The 17256-nt window shown below is 40.1% G+C and overlaps 1 protein-coding gene across 6 annotated transcripts; it reads right to left on the bottom strand.

Annotated features, from left to right (window-relative positions):
• Positions 1-1618: 1618 nt before the first annotated feature.
• Positions 1619-12945, bottom strand: LOC124252156 (zinc finger protein 846-like). 6 transcript variants are annotated; one of them, XM_046685385.1, is made up of 7 exons: positions 12816-12945; positions 10488-10702; positions 9927-10015; positions 9199-9325; positions 8647-8733; positions 4604-4686; positions 1619-3863 (listed from the first exon to the last, which is right to left on the bottom strand). In XM_046685385.1, exons 2-7 carry the CDS (start codon positions 10492-10494, stop codon positions 2721-2723), a joined length of 1536 nt encoding a protein of 511 aa, XP_046541341.1. In that variant the 5' UTR covers positions 10495-10702; positions 12816-12945; the 3' UTR covers positions 1619-2720. The 6 variants fall into 6 exon arrangements, with proteins under 6 accessions (XP_046541341.1, XP_046541344.1, XP_046541340.1 ...); XM_046685388.1 differs by having other exon boundaries at positions 9927-10149; positions 12773-12906; XM_046685384.1 differs by having other exon boundaries at positions 12773-12906.
• Between the last annotated feature and the right edge of the window lie 4311 nt (positions 12946-17256).

The raw sequence follows: 17256 nt of genomic DNA, 5'->3' as shown, positions 1-17256 counted from the left end.
ATGTATTAATTAAAACAATGGCTGTACATAATTTTGTTTCTTCAGAGTACTCTGTACAATAAATGCTGTTTATAAAAGTGTTAGATTGATGGTGTAAATAATACCTAGTAAGATTCATGTGATCATACACGTTAGAAAGTTGTATTCTAGATATAATGCCTGAAACCAAAAAAAAAAAAAAAAAGTGCCAAGTACACTGACCAGATTTAACATGTCACATGAGCTGAGACAACCCCCCCCCCCCCGCCCCCGCCATGTGTCTTAGAGGAATTTAGAACAAAATGTTCCTTCTCTTTTCCCTTTTTCATGAAACACTGAGCCCTGGTCTCCATGGATGGGATCCCTTCTAGCCCACCATGTCTGGGAGTGAACTGTAACAGTAAAAGCAAGCAACAGAGAGCTGTGCCTTTAAAACAGCATTTAAACTTTTGGGAACACGTGGGGGTTTTTTTGGAGGGGGGCTATATCTAGCTACTGACTGTTGGGAAGGGCCCACCCAAATTTGGAATTAAATGGGTGAGTGTCCGCCAAGGGTCAAAATGCCCAGGAGAGAGTCAATGACATTTCTGATGGCCTCTCAACGAGGGACCTTATTTATCTCGGACTTATTTGTCCACCAGAGTGAGAGATTTGTTCCATTTAAGGAGCACTGCCTGTTTCATGGGTCATTAGTTCTCAATATATTTGCTACTTACTCCCATGACCCCAACTGCTAAAGCAAGGAGTCCTGGGTTTGCCAATCCTCCGGGGAAATCATCTAGTATAATGGCATACGTGCCATGTCTACATGCTGACGACATCCAATGTAAGGGCTCAGCCTGATGAGAAGCTGGCTTTTCTCATGAACCAAGAAGTCTTCAAATAAGTAGTCCAATGGCTGGTGCAAGGAGACCACGGAGGGAAAGTGTCCCTGTGCTTTTTAGCCAAACCATATTTCTCTGTGGTTTTTGCCCTCATAGCACAAAATTTAACCAACTAAATTCCGAGAAGGTATCTAATTTCCAGGAAGGAAGGGGGAAGGATGAAGGGCAATAATTAAAGAGAAAAGGCCCTAAGAGACTGTCCCTTTTTAACAGCTTTCACTGAATCCACATCAGTGACTTCCGCCTACTTCTTCTTAGCCAAGAGTGTGAAATATACTCTCCATCAGTCCAAGGAAAGCTGAGAAGTAGAAGGTTTTTAACTACACACTTGAAGATAATCCAGATTCTATTTATAAGGGACCAAAGGACAAGGAAGCTTGAAGAGACAACTAGATACTAATTGACATACCAGTCCAGAGAGAATTTCCTAGAAATAAACACAAAAGAGTATCACAAAGAATCTATTTTACGACCCACTTGCAATTACATTAGGAAGCAGTACCCAAAAACATTTATAAAATGCTCTTACATTGCTGATTAAACTGCCAAATATCCCACAGCTCAGTGAAGACATAATGTAAATGAGGAAGTCTTCAGAGCTGAGCAAGGATGAAAACACCATTATATGAAATGACCATAATATAGTGGAAATTCTAACTACAGTCATAGTAAAAGCAATGAAACTTTGTAATACAAAACCACCACACAAAATTAAGGAGCCCAGAGCTTTCAAAAGAATAAGACACACAGAAGAGTAATCTTATTTTTGCGTCATTTATTTCAATTTCTCCTCCAGTATGGATTCTCTTCGGTACAATAAGTGAAGAAAGTTCCAGAAGGCTTTCCCCAATTCCTCACATTCATAGTTTATCCCTCCAGGGAGTATTTTACAAGTCTCTGACGGGATGTGTACTTACCAAAAATCATTCCAACATTTTTACACTCATACAGCTTCTTTCCAGGGTGGCATTTCACAGGTAGAGTAAGATGTGTAAAATGGGTACACTGTTTCCCACGGACCCTACAATCACAATTTCTCTCCAGAGTGATCTATCACTTTTACTAAAGGTTGAAAGCCAAAATACATACACACACACACACACACGGTATTCCCATATTTCTAACCTTCATAACACTTTTGCCTCTGTGAGCTTACCAAAAAACAGTAACATACGAGGCAGAGGGAAAGCTTTCCCACACACCTTACCTTCCTCAGGTTTCTCTCCACTGCATGTTGTGACTTTCTAACACCCGAACACTCTTTAACAATTCTTACATTTGTGAGTCTTCTTGCACACGAAGCTGTCAGGAATTTTTGAAGGCCTTCTCATATTTCTTACACATATAGAGCATCTCTGCACTGTGAGTTCTCAAATGATAGGAAAAGCAAGTATAGGTCTTCCTGTACCCTTTGCATTCAGAGGATTTTGTGCCAGTATGATGTCTTATATGGATATTAAGGCCTCAACACTAAGTAGAGATTTTACCACATTCCCTAAATACAGATGGTTTTTCCCAATGTGAGTTATCATGTGCTGTTAAAGCATGTGAAATATTTTAAGGCTGTATCTCATTCTTATGTTCACCTGGCTTTTGCAGTAATTTTAGATAGATAAAACTAATGTTAGGACAAGAAAAACAAAAAGCCTTGCCCACATGCATTATAACCAGAAGGTTTCTTCCTCGAGTGTGAGTTCTTACACATTCTGTAAGCTCCAAACAATTACTGCTCTCCCGGATACCTTATACGAATGAGAATTCTGCCCCGGGCTAAATTCCCACATATCCTGTAAGGATGAATACTGAGTAAAGCTTTCTCACATTCTTTACTTTCGTAGGGTCTTTATCCAGATGAGCTTAGATATGAATACTAAGGCCTGAGGAACACTTGCAGGTTTTTTCACATGCCTTAGTTCTTAGATGTTTAGCAAGTGCCGAAGATTGAGTGAAGGTTTTCCCACATTCCTTACATCTGTATGGTTTCTCTCCAGTGTGAGTTCGCATGTGAATAGTAAGGCATGTGGAATATCTAAAGTCTTTCCCACATTCTTGACATTTATACGGCTTTTCTCCAGTGTGTGTTCGCATGTGCATATTAAGGTTTGCGGAACGGGCGAAGGTTTTCCCACATTCTTTACATTCATAGGCCTTTTCTCCAGTGTGTGTTCTTAAATGTGTAGTAAGGCCTGAGGACTGAGTGAAAGCTTTCCCACATTGCTTGCATTCATATGGCTTCTCTCCAGTATGCGTCCTTACATGTTGGTTAAGCATTGAAGAATTATTAAAGGCTTTCCCACATTCCTTACAGACAAAGGGTTTTTCTCCAGTGTGTGTTCGCATGTGTAAGACAAGGCCTGAGGAACGAGTAAAACTTTTCCCACACTCCTTACAGAGATATGGCTTCTCTCCACTGTGAATTCTTACGTGTTTTGTAAGGTACGAAGAATGAATAAAGGCTTTTCCACAGTCCTTACATTTATAAGGTTTTTCTCCAGTGTGGGTTCGTATGTGTACAACAAGTCCTGTGGATCGAGTAAAGGCTTTCCCACATTGCATACAGACACAGGGCTTTCTCCCACGATGAATTCTTCTATGATCTACAAGGTACAAGGCACGAGGGAAGGCTTTCCCACATTCTTTACATTCATATGGTTTTTCACCAGCATGGTGGCTCATGTGTACCTTAAGGGATGACTGATCAATAGAAGTTCTCTGACAATCTTTGCGTTCACAGAGTTTCCCTCGTATCTGAGTTCTCTTGTGCCCACTAAGATCTGAAAGCTGACCGGAGGCTTTTTCATGTTGAACACACTCAGATGTTTTCTCCCCAACATGGATTTCCTTGAACAAAGTATGAATGAAGTTCTTTTTGAAAGCTTTTCTATTCTGATTATCCTTAGAAGTTTTTGGTCTAGTGTAAGTCATAAGAAACGAGGGTTCACTAAATACTTTTCCACACAGGTTAGAACCATATTGTTCCACTCCAGAATTGCTTCCCTCCTGTTAAGATATAAATAAATAAAGACTTTTTCAGATTCATTATAAAAACAGAATTTCTCCCCATCACAACTTTTATGCATTAGAAACATTATCGTAATTGAATTTTTTTCCATTTCCATTAAGCACACAGTTTCTGCCCTGTTTTTGACTTATTTTAAATTGAATATGCAGACAATGAGGCCAGGACCCTGCACTATATTCTCTACCTTTACAAAGCATCTTAAGAGATTTTTTTCTGATAACTTTTCTGATAATTATTTAGACTAAATTGTTTCAAAAACTGGACATTAAGTGAAATAAGCCAGACAGAGAAAGACGAACTCTGTATGACACCACTCATAGGCGGAAGTTAACATATAGACAAAGAGAACTGATTGGTGGTTACCAGGGGAAAGGGGGGGTAGGGGGAGGGCACAAAGGGTGAAGTGGTGTACCTACGACATGACTGACAATAGTGTACAACTGAAATTTCACAAGGTTGTAAACTATCATAATTGCAATTAAAAAAAAACAAAAACTGGACATCAAGTTACATACATGTGGACATTTATTTGTGAGATCTCTCAGGAGAAACAGGTTTGAAATAAGTCTAGAACACTCTGCAATTTCTTGATATTCAGAGAATCTCTTCATAGACTCTGCTTTCTGTGGGTAAATGGCATTTATCTCATATAATTCTCAGGGATTTCATGCCTCTAGTCCTGATGTGGAGAAACAAAATTGCTTCCTGGAGATCTTACCAATTGTATTCCATTTGATCTTTTTTCCACAGAAATATCTTGAAGAGGTATGGAACCTTTGGTTTTGAGTTGCAAATCCAATTCTGAAATAAAGTGGAAAAATGCAAGTTTGGGGAAAAATTGGGGGATAAAGTTGTTTCAAAGCACACAGCACAGAGAATGACATCACAAAATATGGTGGATAGGGGACTCCAGGGCTCTTTTGCACCAGAAAACAACTAACAAGCTTAGAAAAACTATCAGAATCAACTCTTACAGAGTCTGGAATCTAGTCAAAAATGTAGAACCAAGGGAACAGTTAAGGGAGAAAGAAGAGGCTGTATTTCACCAAGAGAGTGCTGGGGCTTTTTAACTTCTCACCCACCATCCACAATCTCCAGATCAGCTGCAGCCGCATGGATGGCAGAATGTACTCCCTGAGCAAGCTGCTAGTGCCAAAAGGAGCAACAGGGCCCTTGTTCTCAAAGAACTGCCATGGTGTGTTTCGATCTGCCTGGCAGCTTCCTCACGTATCAGTGCAAGGGCCTCCCTTTATTTCACCAACTCAGAGAGTTCTCAGGAGTGAAGCAGCTTCTGCTGAAAGTGTATACAGGTGAAGTATTGCCCACAGAGGCTGAGGAAGGGGTAAATGGTTGGGACGAACAGCAGACAGACTGAAAACCCTTGGAAGGAACAAGTTGGGAAGGTTATATGTTGGTGAATAAGGGCTTTTAAAAACTCCAGCACTAACCAGGGAATCAAGAAATCCCCAAGCATGCCCAAGGCTGGATGCATGCTCAGAGAGACCAGAGACGACAGAAAGCTTTCACCTCCGGCTGACCTTCAGGATCCACTCAACCAGGAAAGGAAGGCTAAGAAAAAGTTGTAAACAGCCTAGTGAAGCATTGAAGGAGTGGCCCAATCCACAGCCAATTGACAAATACTAAAAGAGAATTTTTCATTTTCTTTTCTTGGCTCCAGGCTTTTAAGGAATTTCCGTCAGTCAAAGGTGACCACTAAGCTAACACAACACAGATTTCAGGGGCTACACTAAAAGAAATGCAGAACGTACAAAAATAATTGATAAGTCACTCAACAAACATCAGCAATCCATGACAGGGAGCAAAAGCAAACCCCAGGGAGAGGGGAGAATCAGATTTTCCAAGTGCCACATTATAATATCTACAATTTATATTTTAAACTAAAAAATATGGGAAGGAGTGGGCGGACCCCATGGCTGAGTGGTTAAAGTTCCGCATGCTCCACTTTGGCAGCCCAGGTTCACAGGTTCAGATCCCAGGAGCAGACCTACTCCCCTCATGAGCCATGCTGTGGAGGCATCCCACATACAAAATAGAGGAAGACTGACACGGATCTTAACTCAGAGCTAGTCTTCCTCAAGCAAAAAAAGCAAGATTGGCAATGGATGTTAGCTCAGGGTGAATTTTCTTCACCAAAAAAAAAAAAAAAGAGAGCGAGCGAGATAAGGAACAGGGAAAAAAGTAATAGAAACCGTCCCTAAAGGCCAAGGCATTGGACTTACCTGACAAAGACTTAAAACAATTTGTTTAAACAACCCAAAGAGCTCACGGAAACCATGGACAAAGAACTAAAGGAAATTAGAAGAATGATGGCTCACCAAAGGCAGACTATCAATAAAGAGACAGAAATTACTAAAAGAACCAAATAAAACTCTGGTATTAAAACATGTGGAGCAGGTAAAAGGACAGACATGTACATGGAGGGACTAGAACTGAGAATCCAGAAATAAACCCACACATCTAGGATCAACTGACGTCAACAAGTGGGCCATGACCATAGTCTCTTCAACACACAATGCTGGGATAACCAGATAGCCACATGGAAGAGAATCAAATAAGGAACCTGCTTCACCCCATATACACAAATTAGCTCAAAATGATAAAAACCTGGGTAAAAGCTAAAACTATAAAATGCTTAGAAGAAAACATGGGAGTAAATCTTCATGACCTTGGATTTGACAATGTCCAATCTTTACATCTATTCTTATCATTCTTAAATATGATACCAAAAACACCCAAGAAAAAAATAGATAGATTGGATGCCATCAAAATTAAAAATGTTTATGCATCAAAGAACACAAAAAAAAAGGCGAAAGGACAACCTAAAGAGTGGGAGGTAAATTTTGCAAATCATTTATCTGATTAGGGTCCACTGTTAAAAAGTATATAAAGAACTCCCACACTTCAACAAGAAGCAACCCAATGCAAAAAATGGGCAAAGGATCTGAATCAGCATTTTTCCAAAGAAGATCTAGAAATAGCCAACAAGTACATGAAAAGATGTTCAACATCATTTCTTTCAGGGAAATGCAAACCAAAACCACAATAAAATACCACTTCATATCTGCTAGGAGGGTGAATATTAAAAAAAAACAAACAAAAGAAAAGAAGTGTTGGCAAGGATGTGGAGTACCTGGAACGCTTCTAAATGGCTGGTGGGAATGCAATATGCTGCAGCCTCTGTGTGAAATGGTTTGGTAACCCTTAACAAGCTAAACATACAATGACCATACAACCCAGTAATTCTATTTCTAGTTATGTACCCAAAAGAGTTGAAAACAGGTATTCAGATATTTGTACATCAATGTTCACGGCAGCAGTATTTACTCACAATTGCCAAAGGTGAAAAAAAAGATGTCCAGGAAAGGATAACTGGATAAACAAAATGTGATACAGTCCTGAAATGGAATAGTATTCAGCCATAAAAAGGAATGAAGGATACATACTCCAACACGGATGAACCTACAAACATCACGCGAGGTGAAAGAAGCCAGAAACAAAAAGTTCACATGTTGTATGATTCCACTTATATGACAAACACAGAAGAAGTAAATCTATCATAGAGACAGAAAGAAGATTAGAGGTTGCAGGGCCTGGGGGAGGGGGTGAACGGGGACTGACTACTTAACGGCTACAGGGTTTGCTTTGGAGCTGATGGAAATGTTCTGGAACTAAAAAGGGCTGATGGTTGCATAACACTGTGAATAAACTCAATACCAATGAATTATATTCACTAAAATGGTGAATTTATGTGTATTTCACCTCAAACAAAAGCATATGGCACATGTGTATGTGTAAATATGAATGAAACATTATAAAAATGGTGAAACAAAAGGAAAGACCACAAAGAGTTTGGACCACAGAGAGTTTGGCTGTTTTAGGAATTCAGCAATGACAAGGGTCTGGTACCAAAATTGTAGGCAATTTACAAAACATAATACTCTGGAAAACTAAGGCTGACAGTAAACAAAAAAAATGATAGAGAACCAGCCCTGGTGGCCTAGTGGTTAAGTTCAGCGTGCTCCAATTCAGTGGCCTGGGTTTGGTTCCTGGGCGTGGACCTACACTACTCATCTGTCAGAGGCCACGCTATGGCAGCGGCTCACATACAACATAGAGGAAGACTGGCAACAGATGTTAGCTCAGGGCGAATCTTCCTCAGCAAAAAAAAAAAAAAAAAAAGAAAAAAAGAAAAAATCAGGAAAACAAGATAGGAAGGTATTGTAAAAAAGAGCTACCTGCGAGTAATGAAATTTTAAATAAGCCAGACAGATCTTTCTAAGAGAACAAAAAAAGGGTGAGATCAACAGAAATTTAACAACAAAGGGGAGTTGAAGGTTCCTGAGGAAACTCAGACACCAAACGGGGGCCAGCCGTGTGGTGTAGCAGTTAGGTTTGCACACTCTGCTTCAGAGGCCCTGGGTTCACCAGTTCAGATCCCGGGTGTGGGCCTACGCACTGCTTATCAAGCCATGCTGTAGCAGACATCCCACATATAAAGTAGAGGAAGACGGGCATGGATGTTAGCTTGGGACCAGTCTTCCTCAGCAAAAAGAGGAGGACTGATGGTGGATGTTAGCTCAGGGCTAATCTTCCTCAAAGAAAAAAAAAAGAAAGAAAGAAACCAAATGGCCTCAGCCTTCTCAGAAAGAGTATACCTTTAAAAGTCTGCAAAGTGACATTTTCAAAGGTCCAGCCCCTTTGGCAGGCTCTTCATAAAGCCCTATCTGCTTGTGAACTCACCCTGCAGAACTCCTCTGGCTCCTGTCCTCACCTCGTCTGCCCCTTTCAATCCAGAGCTGAGGTCGGGTTTGCACGATCTGTACCCTGCTCAAGGGAAAAATACAGACAGAGGACCTCGCAAGACACAAAAAACACGTCCTTGATCCGGAACCAACACTGTAGCCTTCAGTTTCTGAGGACGCTCAAGTCTACCTTTACAGACAGCAAGGTGATCCTGCCAAATTTTAAATAAATGCAATCAAGCTACTTAAAAGGAACAAAAATGCCAGCACATTCCCTCTCTGTGCCCTCAAATGACGGGAGATCTCAAAGACCTGAAAACATGGCCAACCTCATCCACATTTAAAGGCTTAAGGTTTTTAGTCTCTAAAGGAAATAAAGTCATTTCTTTAGACAGAGCTTCATTTTCACGAGGAATCCTCTAAACGTGAGGCCCATGCGGCCAGGGACTCTGTCTGTCTTGTTTATCACAGTCTTCCCATGTGACAGCGAAGGGGCTTAGGAAACACCCATTTCCTACCGGGCTCCATGGAGACGTGCTGGCGGCCTTACCTACGGACAGGAGATTCCGGTAATTCTCCACCATCACATCTCGGTAGAGAGCTCTCTGCGTTTGGTCCAACAACGTCCACTCCTCCTGGGTGAAGTCCACAGCCACGTCCTCGAAGGTCACTAAGTGCTAAATCATTCGACACAGGTCGGCTTCAGATAAATATCATTTTCTTTGATGTTCTCAGAAAGATGCATGAGCGACTGAGGAAGGGAGACAAGAAGCCTACAGAACCCCTGGGCCCAGGCCTCTTCTCCTCTCTAGCTATACAGACAATGCCTGGTCATCACATCCAGTCACGTGGATTTCCCGACACCACTGACCCTTCTTGCCTTATTCCTCCTCTATTTATAGGCTGCGGTTAGCAAGGAACATTATGCGACACTCTAAAATCTGGTAACAAATGAACTATTTCCACAGCGACACACAAATTCTGTGAGATGAGATGCCTTCATATCCTTGCTTAAGATCTGTCATGACAGCAAAACAATAAGCCAACAAGCAGGATTGAGGATCACACAGAATTAATAAATATTGAGATAAAAGAATCATATCCAGTGTGATCCTCAGATACTCTGAGATGGCACGCGGCCTGGAGAAATTCACCTGGGGCTCATTCCCTAAGCAGAGCCATTCATTGCTTTGAAAAGCTTGGGGACATTTCTAGGAGACATGGCTACCTGATGGAAACAAGCATGACATTTTAAAGAAAGATCAACTTTCCACTTGCCTGAGAAGAATGTATCGGTAACCCAGCCAGCATTCTTGTCTCTTTGGTTTTCCTCTTGTGAAGACAGAAAGGGTTCCTAGAAAGACGACCTCAGAGAGAAGAATGGCATGAACTTCGGAGCCAACCCAATTCCAACAATCATATGCTTATAAGTTGTTCCACCCCATGCACAGAAGACCACAAACACACTACCTCCACAATATGACAAAGTGTCCTGTGTTACCTGGAGGAGGAAAATGGTTGTCTGGATTTTACCACCCATGAGGGACAGGCTAAAAATTCCATCTTAGAGTTACACAAATTAAAGTACAGAGAGGCAGAGCTGTCTAACACACACAATAAAATTCATGTTTTAAAATTCAAATTTTATCCCCCAAAAAGCGCACACACACCTTCTTGCGTCCCATATCCCAGGACCCTGACTTACACACACTCTGGCCATCTCACTCCCTTTCATCTGGCCCACTGCACAATTGCTCAGCCCCTGAACACTGGATCTGCCATTTGTGAAGGAACTACATGAAGCAAAGGATTTGAAAAGCATCATCATCAAGGACTCACCACTCATTTGAGTCAGATCCTGTGAATCTGATAATGAGAGTTTCCAGAACGTTCCATTTCTTGCTCAGAAGATCACTTCAGAGAAGTTTAAGTTAAGAGGTTGATCTCGACTTCTCTTCATATACTAGAGTGTCTGGGTAACTGGTTCACAACATCGATCATTAAGCAGCAGACAATTTTCCTTAGTCGTCAAACATCACTATTCAGCCATTTGTCTGCAGATAAAACATGTGGCAGCCATTATAAACTGTCTAATACTATACCACGCAAATATTAATAACTGCCATTTACTAAGCACCTGTTAGAAGTTCTACATAAACTGCTTTAGTTGTCCCAACAACCCTCCAAATTGGGTATTAATAGTATTATTTAGTAACTGAGAAAACTGAGGTTTAGACAGGGTTAATAATTGGCCCAACATCACCAGTTAGGAAACGTGAACCAGGACTAGACACAGGTTAGTGTGTCATGAGCCTGCTCTTCCGTGGTTGCTGTTATTTCTGATATGACCAGAATTCAGTCCAGACCCTCTGCTGGGCAGAGTGAAGAGGAGAGATACAAAAGGTTTTATGAAACCAAGTCTCCCTGGGTACTCCCTGCTAGAGCGTGGTTGGACTTAGAACCTTTGTCCCCGTGTCTTTTATTCCTTTATGCAATCAGCAAACACTTAGTAAGGGCCTTCCTTATGCCAGGTCAGGTACTAGGCACTAAGGAGGGCATAGTTCTTAGGGTACAGTTCAGCTAGCGATGAGTAGTATAATTAAAAAAAAAGAATCAATCTCATTAAAGTATAATGTACCACACATACACAAATATATTCCTGATACAGAGACAAGACTGGTTAGAGGTAAGATAAAGACAGAACAGGGAAATAACCACTTCAGAGGACCGTGATCATTGATACTTTACTTACTTAAAACATTACTGTTCCAATTTTGACCCAAAGACATTCAAACTTGAAAATCATGATTTTAGAAAAAACTCGAAATACATTTCTAATGTTGGCCACTCCAAGAGGATCTGAATCAGGTCACTGTTCTTCTTTTATGCTGAAATTAAAGCTTTTCCATATTTTCTCATAGTTAACTACAAAGACTATTATATAATATATTTTTCATCTTTTCACCTCTTCATGTACTGATCAGTTCTACTTTTTTTCCATTAGGTATTGGTTTTATTTTTATTCATCCTTTCAGTACATTTTATTCTACTTCTGTATTTCTCACTCAACCGTATGAGGTAGAATGTTTAGTTCTATTTCTTGAACTACTTTTATTGAATTCCAACATACATATGATAAAAGGAGGCAATCGTGAATGAAAGTCTCAATGAACTATCAAGAAATGAACAGCCTCAGGTAACCACCATTTAGGTCAAGAAATAGAACATTTCCATATCCAGCATATTCTTTGTCTCTTTTCCAAATCACTAACTCCATGCCTCCCAATCGCAACCACTATCCTGACACTTAACATTCAAGACTATTCTGCCTATTTCTGAAATTTAAAGAAACTATCAAACAGCATGCATTCTTTTCTCTGTCTTTTGTGCTATAATTCACTCATTATATTTGTGAGGTTCATCCAAGTTGCTGCCACTCTCTACCTGTGGTTTGGTCCTTCTCTTTGCTGACGAGTATGCCACAGAAAACACATGCCACCATTCACCCATTCTTCTCTTGGTCCACTTTGGGTTATTTCCGTTTTAGGGATATTTCAAATAATGATGCTATAGCCTCTACGTTAGTGGGTGCACATGGGCATGCATTATTGGTGTGTGACCAACAATCATATTTAGATGATACTTTTCAAAAATGTGTTTCCACTAGCAGCGTATGCACGTCTTAACCAACACGTGGCACTGTCGTTCTTTTTCAGTTTTACTTTTAACCATTCACTATGTGTAGTACTACCGTACTATGATTTTCATCTGCATTTACCTGCTTGCTAATGATATCAAGCACCTTTTCACATATTTGTTATCCATTTATATACATATTTCCTTTATTGAGGAGCCTATTGAAACCTCTCGGTCATTTTCCATTGAGTTTTCATTTCGGGTATTAAGTTTAGGAATTATTACGTACATACATAACTCATCGTCACATGTGAGGCAATTAACCAAGCACTAAAGGTCAAATATCATGTCTGCAACTTATTTCCACGTCCTGACTCTCCAAGAGCTTATCCTACACCCATGGAGATAGATGTATAGATACAGCAGATATGCAAGATATTAACAACGGTCAACGGACAGCAAGGTAACATCTAAACAATTTATCATACTTAGCGGACGCCCACTGCCAGAGCCTCTCCGTCCAGAGCTCACCGGAACGCGCCGCAGTCGCCAAGCCGGTGAGAAGAGGAGGACGCTGGGCCGTTTTCCAGATCAAACGCTCCTCCCTTTGGAGGAAGGACTCGAGGTTGCTTTGGCAGCTTTTGCAGACAGGCGCACAGCGGCTGCAGAAAAGCCTCCCCCACGGGGGCCCCGATCCACAGGCCCGACCAGCGCGGCGGAGAAGGCAGAGACTCTCGGGGGCACCGCAGAGGCCCCAGGAAGCCTCGGGCGCGGGTCCGAGCGGGGCTGAGGCGCCGCGATCCCCAGAAGCCGGAGGAGCCCGGGCGGAGCGCCGAGACTTGACGCCGACACACGGGAAAACCTAGAGGGGAGCAAACGGAGACGGACTTCCGCTTCCGGTTTCCGCCCCGCGCTCAGCGTAAGGGGCGGGGCCTCCGGAGCTCAGGGATCAGGAAGAAGTGCGATGGAGATGGGGTCGAACGGGGGCGGCGGCTGCTTGCGCCCAAGAGGCAGGCATGCTGTTGGACCTGGATCCAGAGCAGGCTTTTCAAATAGACCAGGGCCAGAGGGCAGGACCCGAGCTGGAGGACCGAGCGGAGCGCTGGGGACCGAGTTAGAAGCCGGCCGGACGCGGAGGGCGGGGCTTGCGTCATGGCTGTCCCGGGAGGGCGTGGTTCGGGGCGGGGTCAGAGCCCAGGCTTTGTGTACCGACTGCGGGAAGCTCATCAAAGGCCTTTCGACTGGCCTTTCTCGTGATTTCTTCAGCCCGATGCAGCGGTGTGCACATGTTAGCAAAGGTAAGCCTGCTTGTCCGTGAAATGGTCTACCCCCCTAAATCACTCAGCTCTTTCTTTAGACCTTTAGTTTTGTTAGAGAATTCTCATAGCATACATTTATCCCATTTGAAGTTTACCATTTAGTGGCCCTTAATATATTCATAGTTGTGCGTCCATCACCACAATCAATTTTAATACATTCTCGTAATCACAGAAAGAAACCCAGTACACGCTTAGCCATAATCCGCTACCCCACCCACCAGCCCAAGGCAACAGCTAATCTACTTTTTGTCTCTCTGCATTTGCTTCTTCTTGACATTTCATGTAAATGGAATCTTACAATATGTGGTCTCTGTGTCTGCCTTCTTTCACATGCATAATGTTTTCAAAGTTCATCCATGTTGTAGCATGTGTCGTACTTAATTTCTTTTATTACTGAATAATATTCCATTGTATGGATATATGACAGTTTATCCATTCATTGGTTGATGGACATTGGCCTGTTGCCACTTTTTTGGCTATTGTAAATAATACGGGATACCTTTTAGGCAGTGATCAGAGGAGAATTCATATTCCTAAACACTTTTATCAATAAAAATGAGAGAATAATAAAAAAACAAATTCCAAGCTCAAAAAAAAAACACCAAAAAATAGAATATCAATGAAACCAAGATAGAAAAAGTTAAGTAGGAACTTACACTAGGAAGAGTATCAAAACCAGATGGGTTGGTTGGTTTGGGGATGGTTTTTTTTTTTATAATAGCCTTAGTGAGATATAATTCACATACCATACACTTCACCCATTTACAGTGTATATGCAGTGGTTCTTATATTTGCAAAGTTGTGAAACTATCTCCACAAGCAACTGTAGGACAATTTCTTTATTGTCTCTATGGATTTGTCTGTTCTGACCATTTCAAACAAGTTAAAAAAAATCCCATGTGGTCTTTTGTGACTGTTTTCGTTCACAAAGCATAAAGTTTTTGAAGTTCCTCTATGTTGTAGCATAAATCAGTATTTTATTCCTTTTAATTGATAAATAATATTCCTATCGGTTGGTTAACATTTGAGTCATTTCCACTTTTTTGGCCATTGTGAGTAACCCTATCCAATATTCGTGTACAGGTTTTTGTGGACGTTTTCGCATCTGTTGGGTATATATCTAGGAGTGGAATTGCTGGGTCATGTTATAACACTATGTTTAACCTCTAGGGGAACAGCCAGACTGTTTTCCAAAGTGGCTGAACCGTTTTACAATCTCCCCAGCAGTATATCAGAGTTCCAATTTATCCCATCCTTGTCAACATGTATTAGTGTCTTTTTCAAAAAAGTATTATAGCCATCCTAGTTGGTGTGAAGTGCTATTTCATTGTAGTTTTGATTTTAATTTTCCCCCAGTGACTAAAGATATTGAGCATTTTTTCTTGTGCTCATTGGCCATTTGCAAATCTTATTTGGAGAGATGTTTATCCACATCCTTTGACTATGTCTTACCTGTGTTATCTATCATTTTATTATTGAATTCGAAGAGTTCTTTATGCATTTTAGACACCAACTCCTTATCATAGAATTTCCAAATATTTTCCCCCACTCAAAAGGTTGTCTTTTCACTACTTTATGGTGTCCTCTGAAGCTCAGAAATTTTTAATTTTGATGAACTCCAACGTGTCTGTTTTTTCTTTGGTTGCTTATGTTTTTGGTGTCAGATTTGAGAAACCATTGCCAAATCCAAGATCACAGATTTACCATTATGTTTTCTTCAAAGACTTTTCTACTTTCAACACTTACATTTAGTTCTTTGATCCATTTTGAGTTAATTTTTGTGTGTGGTGTGAGGTAGGCATCCAGTTTCATTCTTCTGCATGTGGATATACAGCTGTCCCAGTACCATTTGTTGAAAAGACTATTTGTTCCCCCATTGAATTGTTTTGACACCCTTTTCAATCATCAGTGGACCATAAATATAAGCCCAGAAGTTTTAGATAGGGGAATTATACCAAAACTTCGGCGTTCAGATATTCCCAGTACTCCATAAATAAGGGCAATGAGAATGAAGAAAAACTTCCTACTCCTTTTATGAAGCAAGTATAACATTCAGATAAAACCTGATAGAGTACAAAAAATGGAAAATTACAGAGCCATATCACTTATGAATATTGATTTGAATGAGCTGTGTTAAATATTACCAAATAGAATATGAAAACCCATTAAGAAAATAATAAAACTTCACCAAGTGGAATTTACTCTAGGATTGCAAGGTTGATTCACTTATTAGGAAATCCATTAAAAAATATAGCATATCAGTACACCTAAGAAGAAAAATCATATAATTATCTCCATTGATGCTGATGAAGCCTTTGACAAAATTCACCACTGATTATTGACATAAGTACTCAAAAAAGAAATTGGTGAATACTTTCATAAAATGATTGCCTATATCTGTATCTATATGTCTGTGTGTGTGTATACATGAATGTGCATGTGTGGATCTGTGTCTAAGTGTGCACTGGTGGCATTAGCTAATGTAATTAGATAAATTAATTAGAAACATAAGAATTGCAAAGGAAGTAACACTATCTCTTTTTACAGATGATACGATGCTATACATGGAAAGCCCTAGAGAATCAATGATAAAATTAATTCAAACAATAGAAGAATTCAGTAAGTTAGCAAGATATGGAATTGTCATCTGGAAATCAATAGCCTTCATCTACCCAAACAGTAACCAGTAAGGTGATATAATGGTAGAGAAAAACTCATTTATAATAGCAAGAAAAAGATGCTTCGGATTAAACTTAACAAGAAACTTACAAGACCTACATGAGGAACTTTAAAACTCTTAAAAGACACAAACTGAACAAGTGGGAAAAAATCCGTTGTTCTTGAATAAAATGACTTAACATCCTAAAGATAGCAATTCTCCACAGGTTAATTCAGAAATGTAGCATAATCCCAATAAAAACGCGAATAAACCTTTCTAAAAAATAGTAATTATTTTGATGAATTTGCTTTCAGCACCTTATGTTTTGGTAAAAACACTTTATATATATGTGCAACACTTGAAATTGCTAGACTAACAGATTGAAATCTAACTTCTGATTTATATGTGTTTGCAAAGATAACTAAAAAGTCTACATAAGTTCCTGGTAATTTAATGAACTAAGTGTGCTGGAATTTTCGTGTAAATTTGTCTTTCTGGACCAGTGTGCCGTCATAATGAGGGTGTCTAGAAAATAGTCTCGTCTTTTTTTTTTAAGGCATTAGATTCCTTTATTTTTCTGTTAACCCCAATAGTCATTTCAACTTTATGTTTTTCCAGTTTCGTTGAGATATGATTAACATATAACATTGTTTTAAGGTGTACAACATAATGATTTGATATACGTATGTACATATTGCAAAATGATTACCACAGTGACTTTAGTTAACATCCATCATGTCACATAGTCAGGAAATTTTTTTTTACGATGAAAACTTTTAAGATCTACTCTCAGCAACTTCCAAATATATAACGCAGTATTGTTAATTATAGTCACCACGCTGTACATTACATCCCCAAAATTTATTTATTTCATAACTGGAAGTTTGTACCTTTTGACCACCTTCGCCAACTAGCTTTTTTTATGAAGTTTGTTAAATTGATACTAACATTTATATGGAAGAACAAACATCTAGTGGTATCCAAGAAAACACTG

The sequence above is a fragment of the Equus quagga genome, chromosome 14, assembly GCF_021613505.1.
Source record: "Equus quagga isolate Etosha38 chromosome 14, UCLA_HA_Equagga_1.0, whole genome shotgun sequence".
NCBI lineage: Eukaryota > Metazoa > Chordata > Mammalia > Perissodactyla > Equidae > Equus > Equus quagga.
The sequence above is the reverse complement of the archived record's forward strand: the minus strand, read 5'-3'. Positions and strand labels throughout refer to the sequence as shown.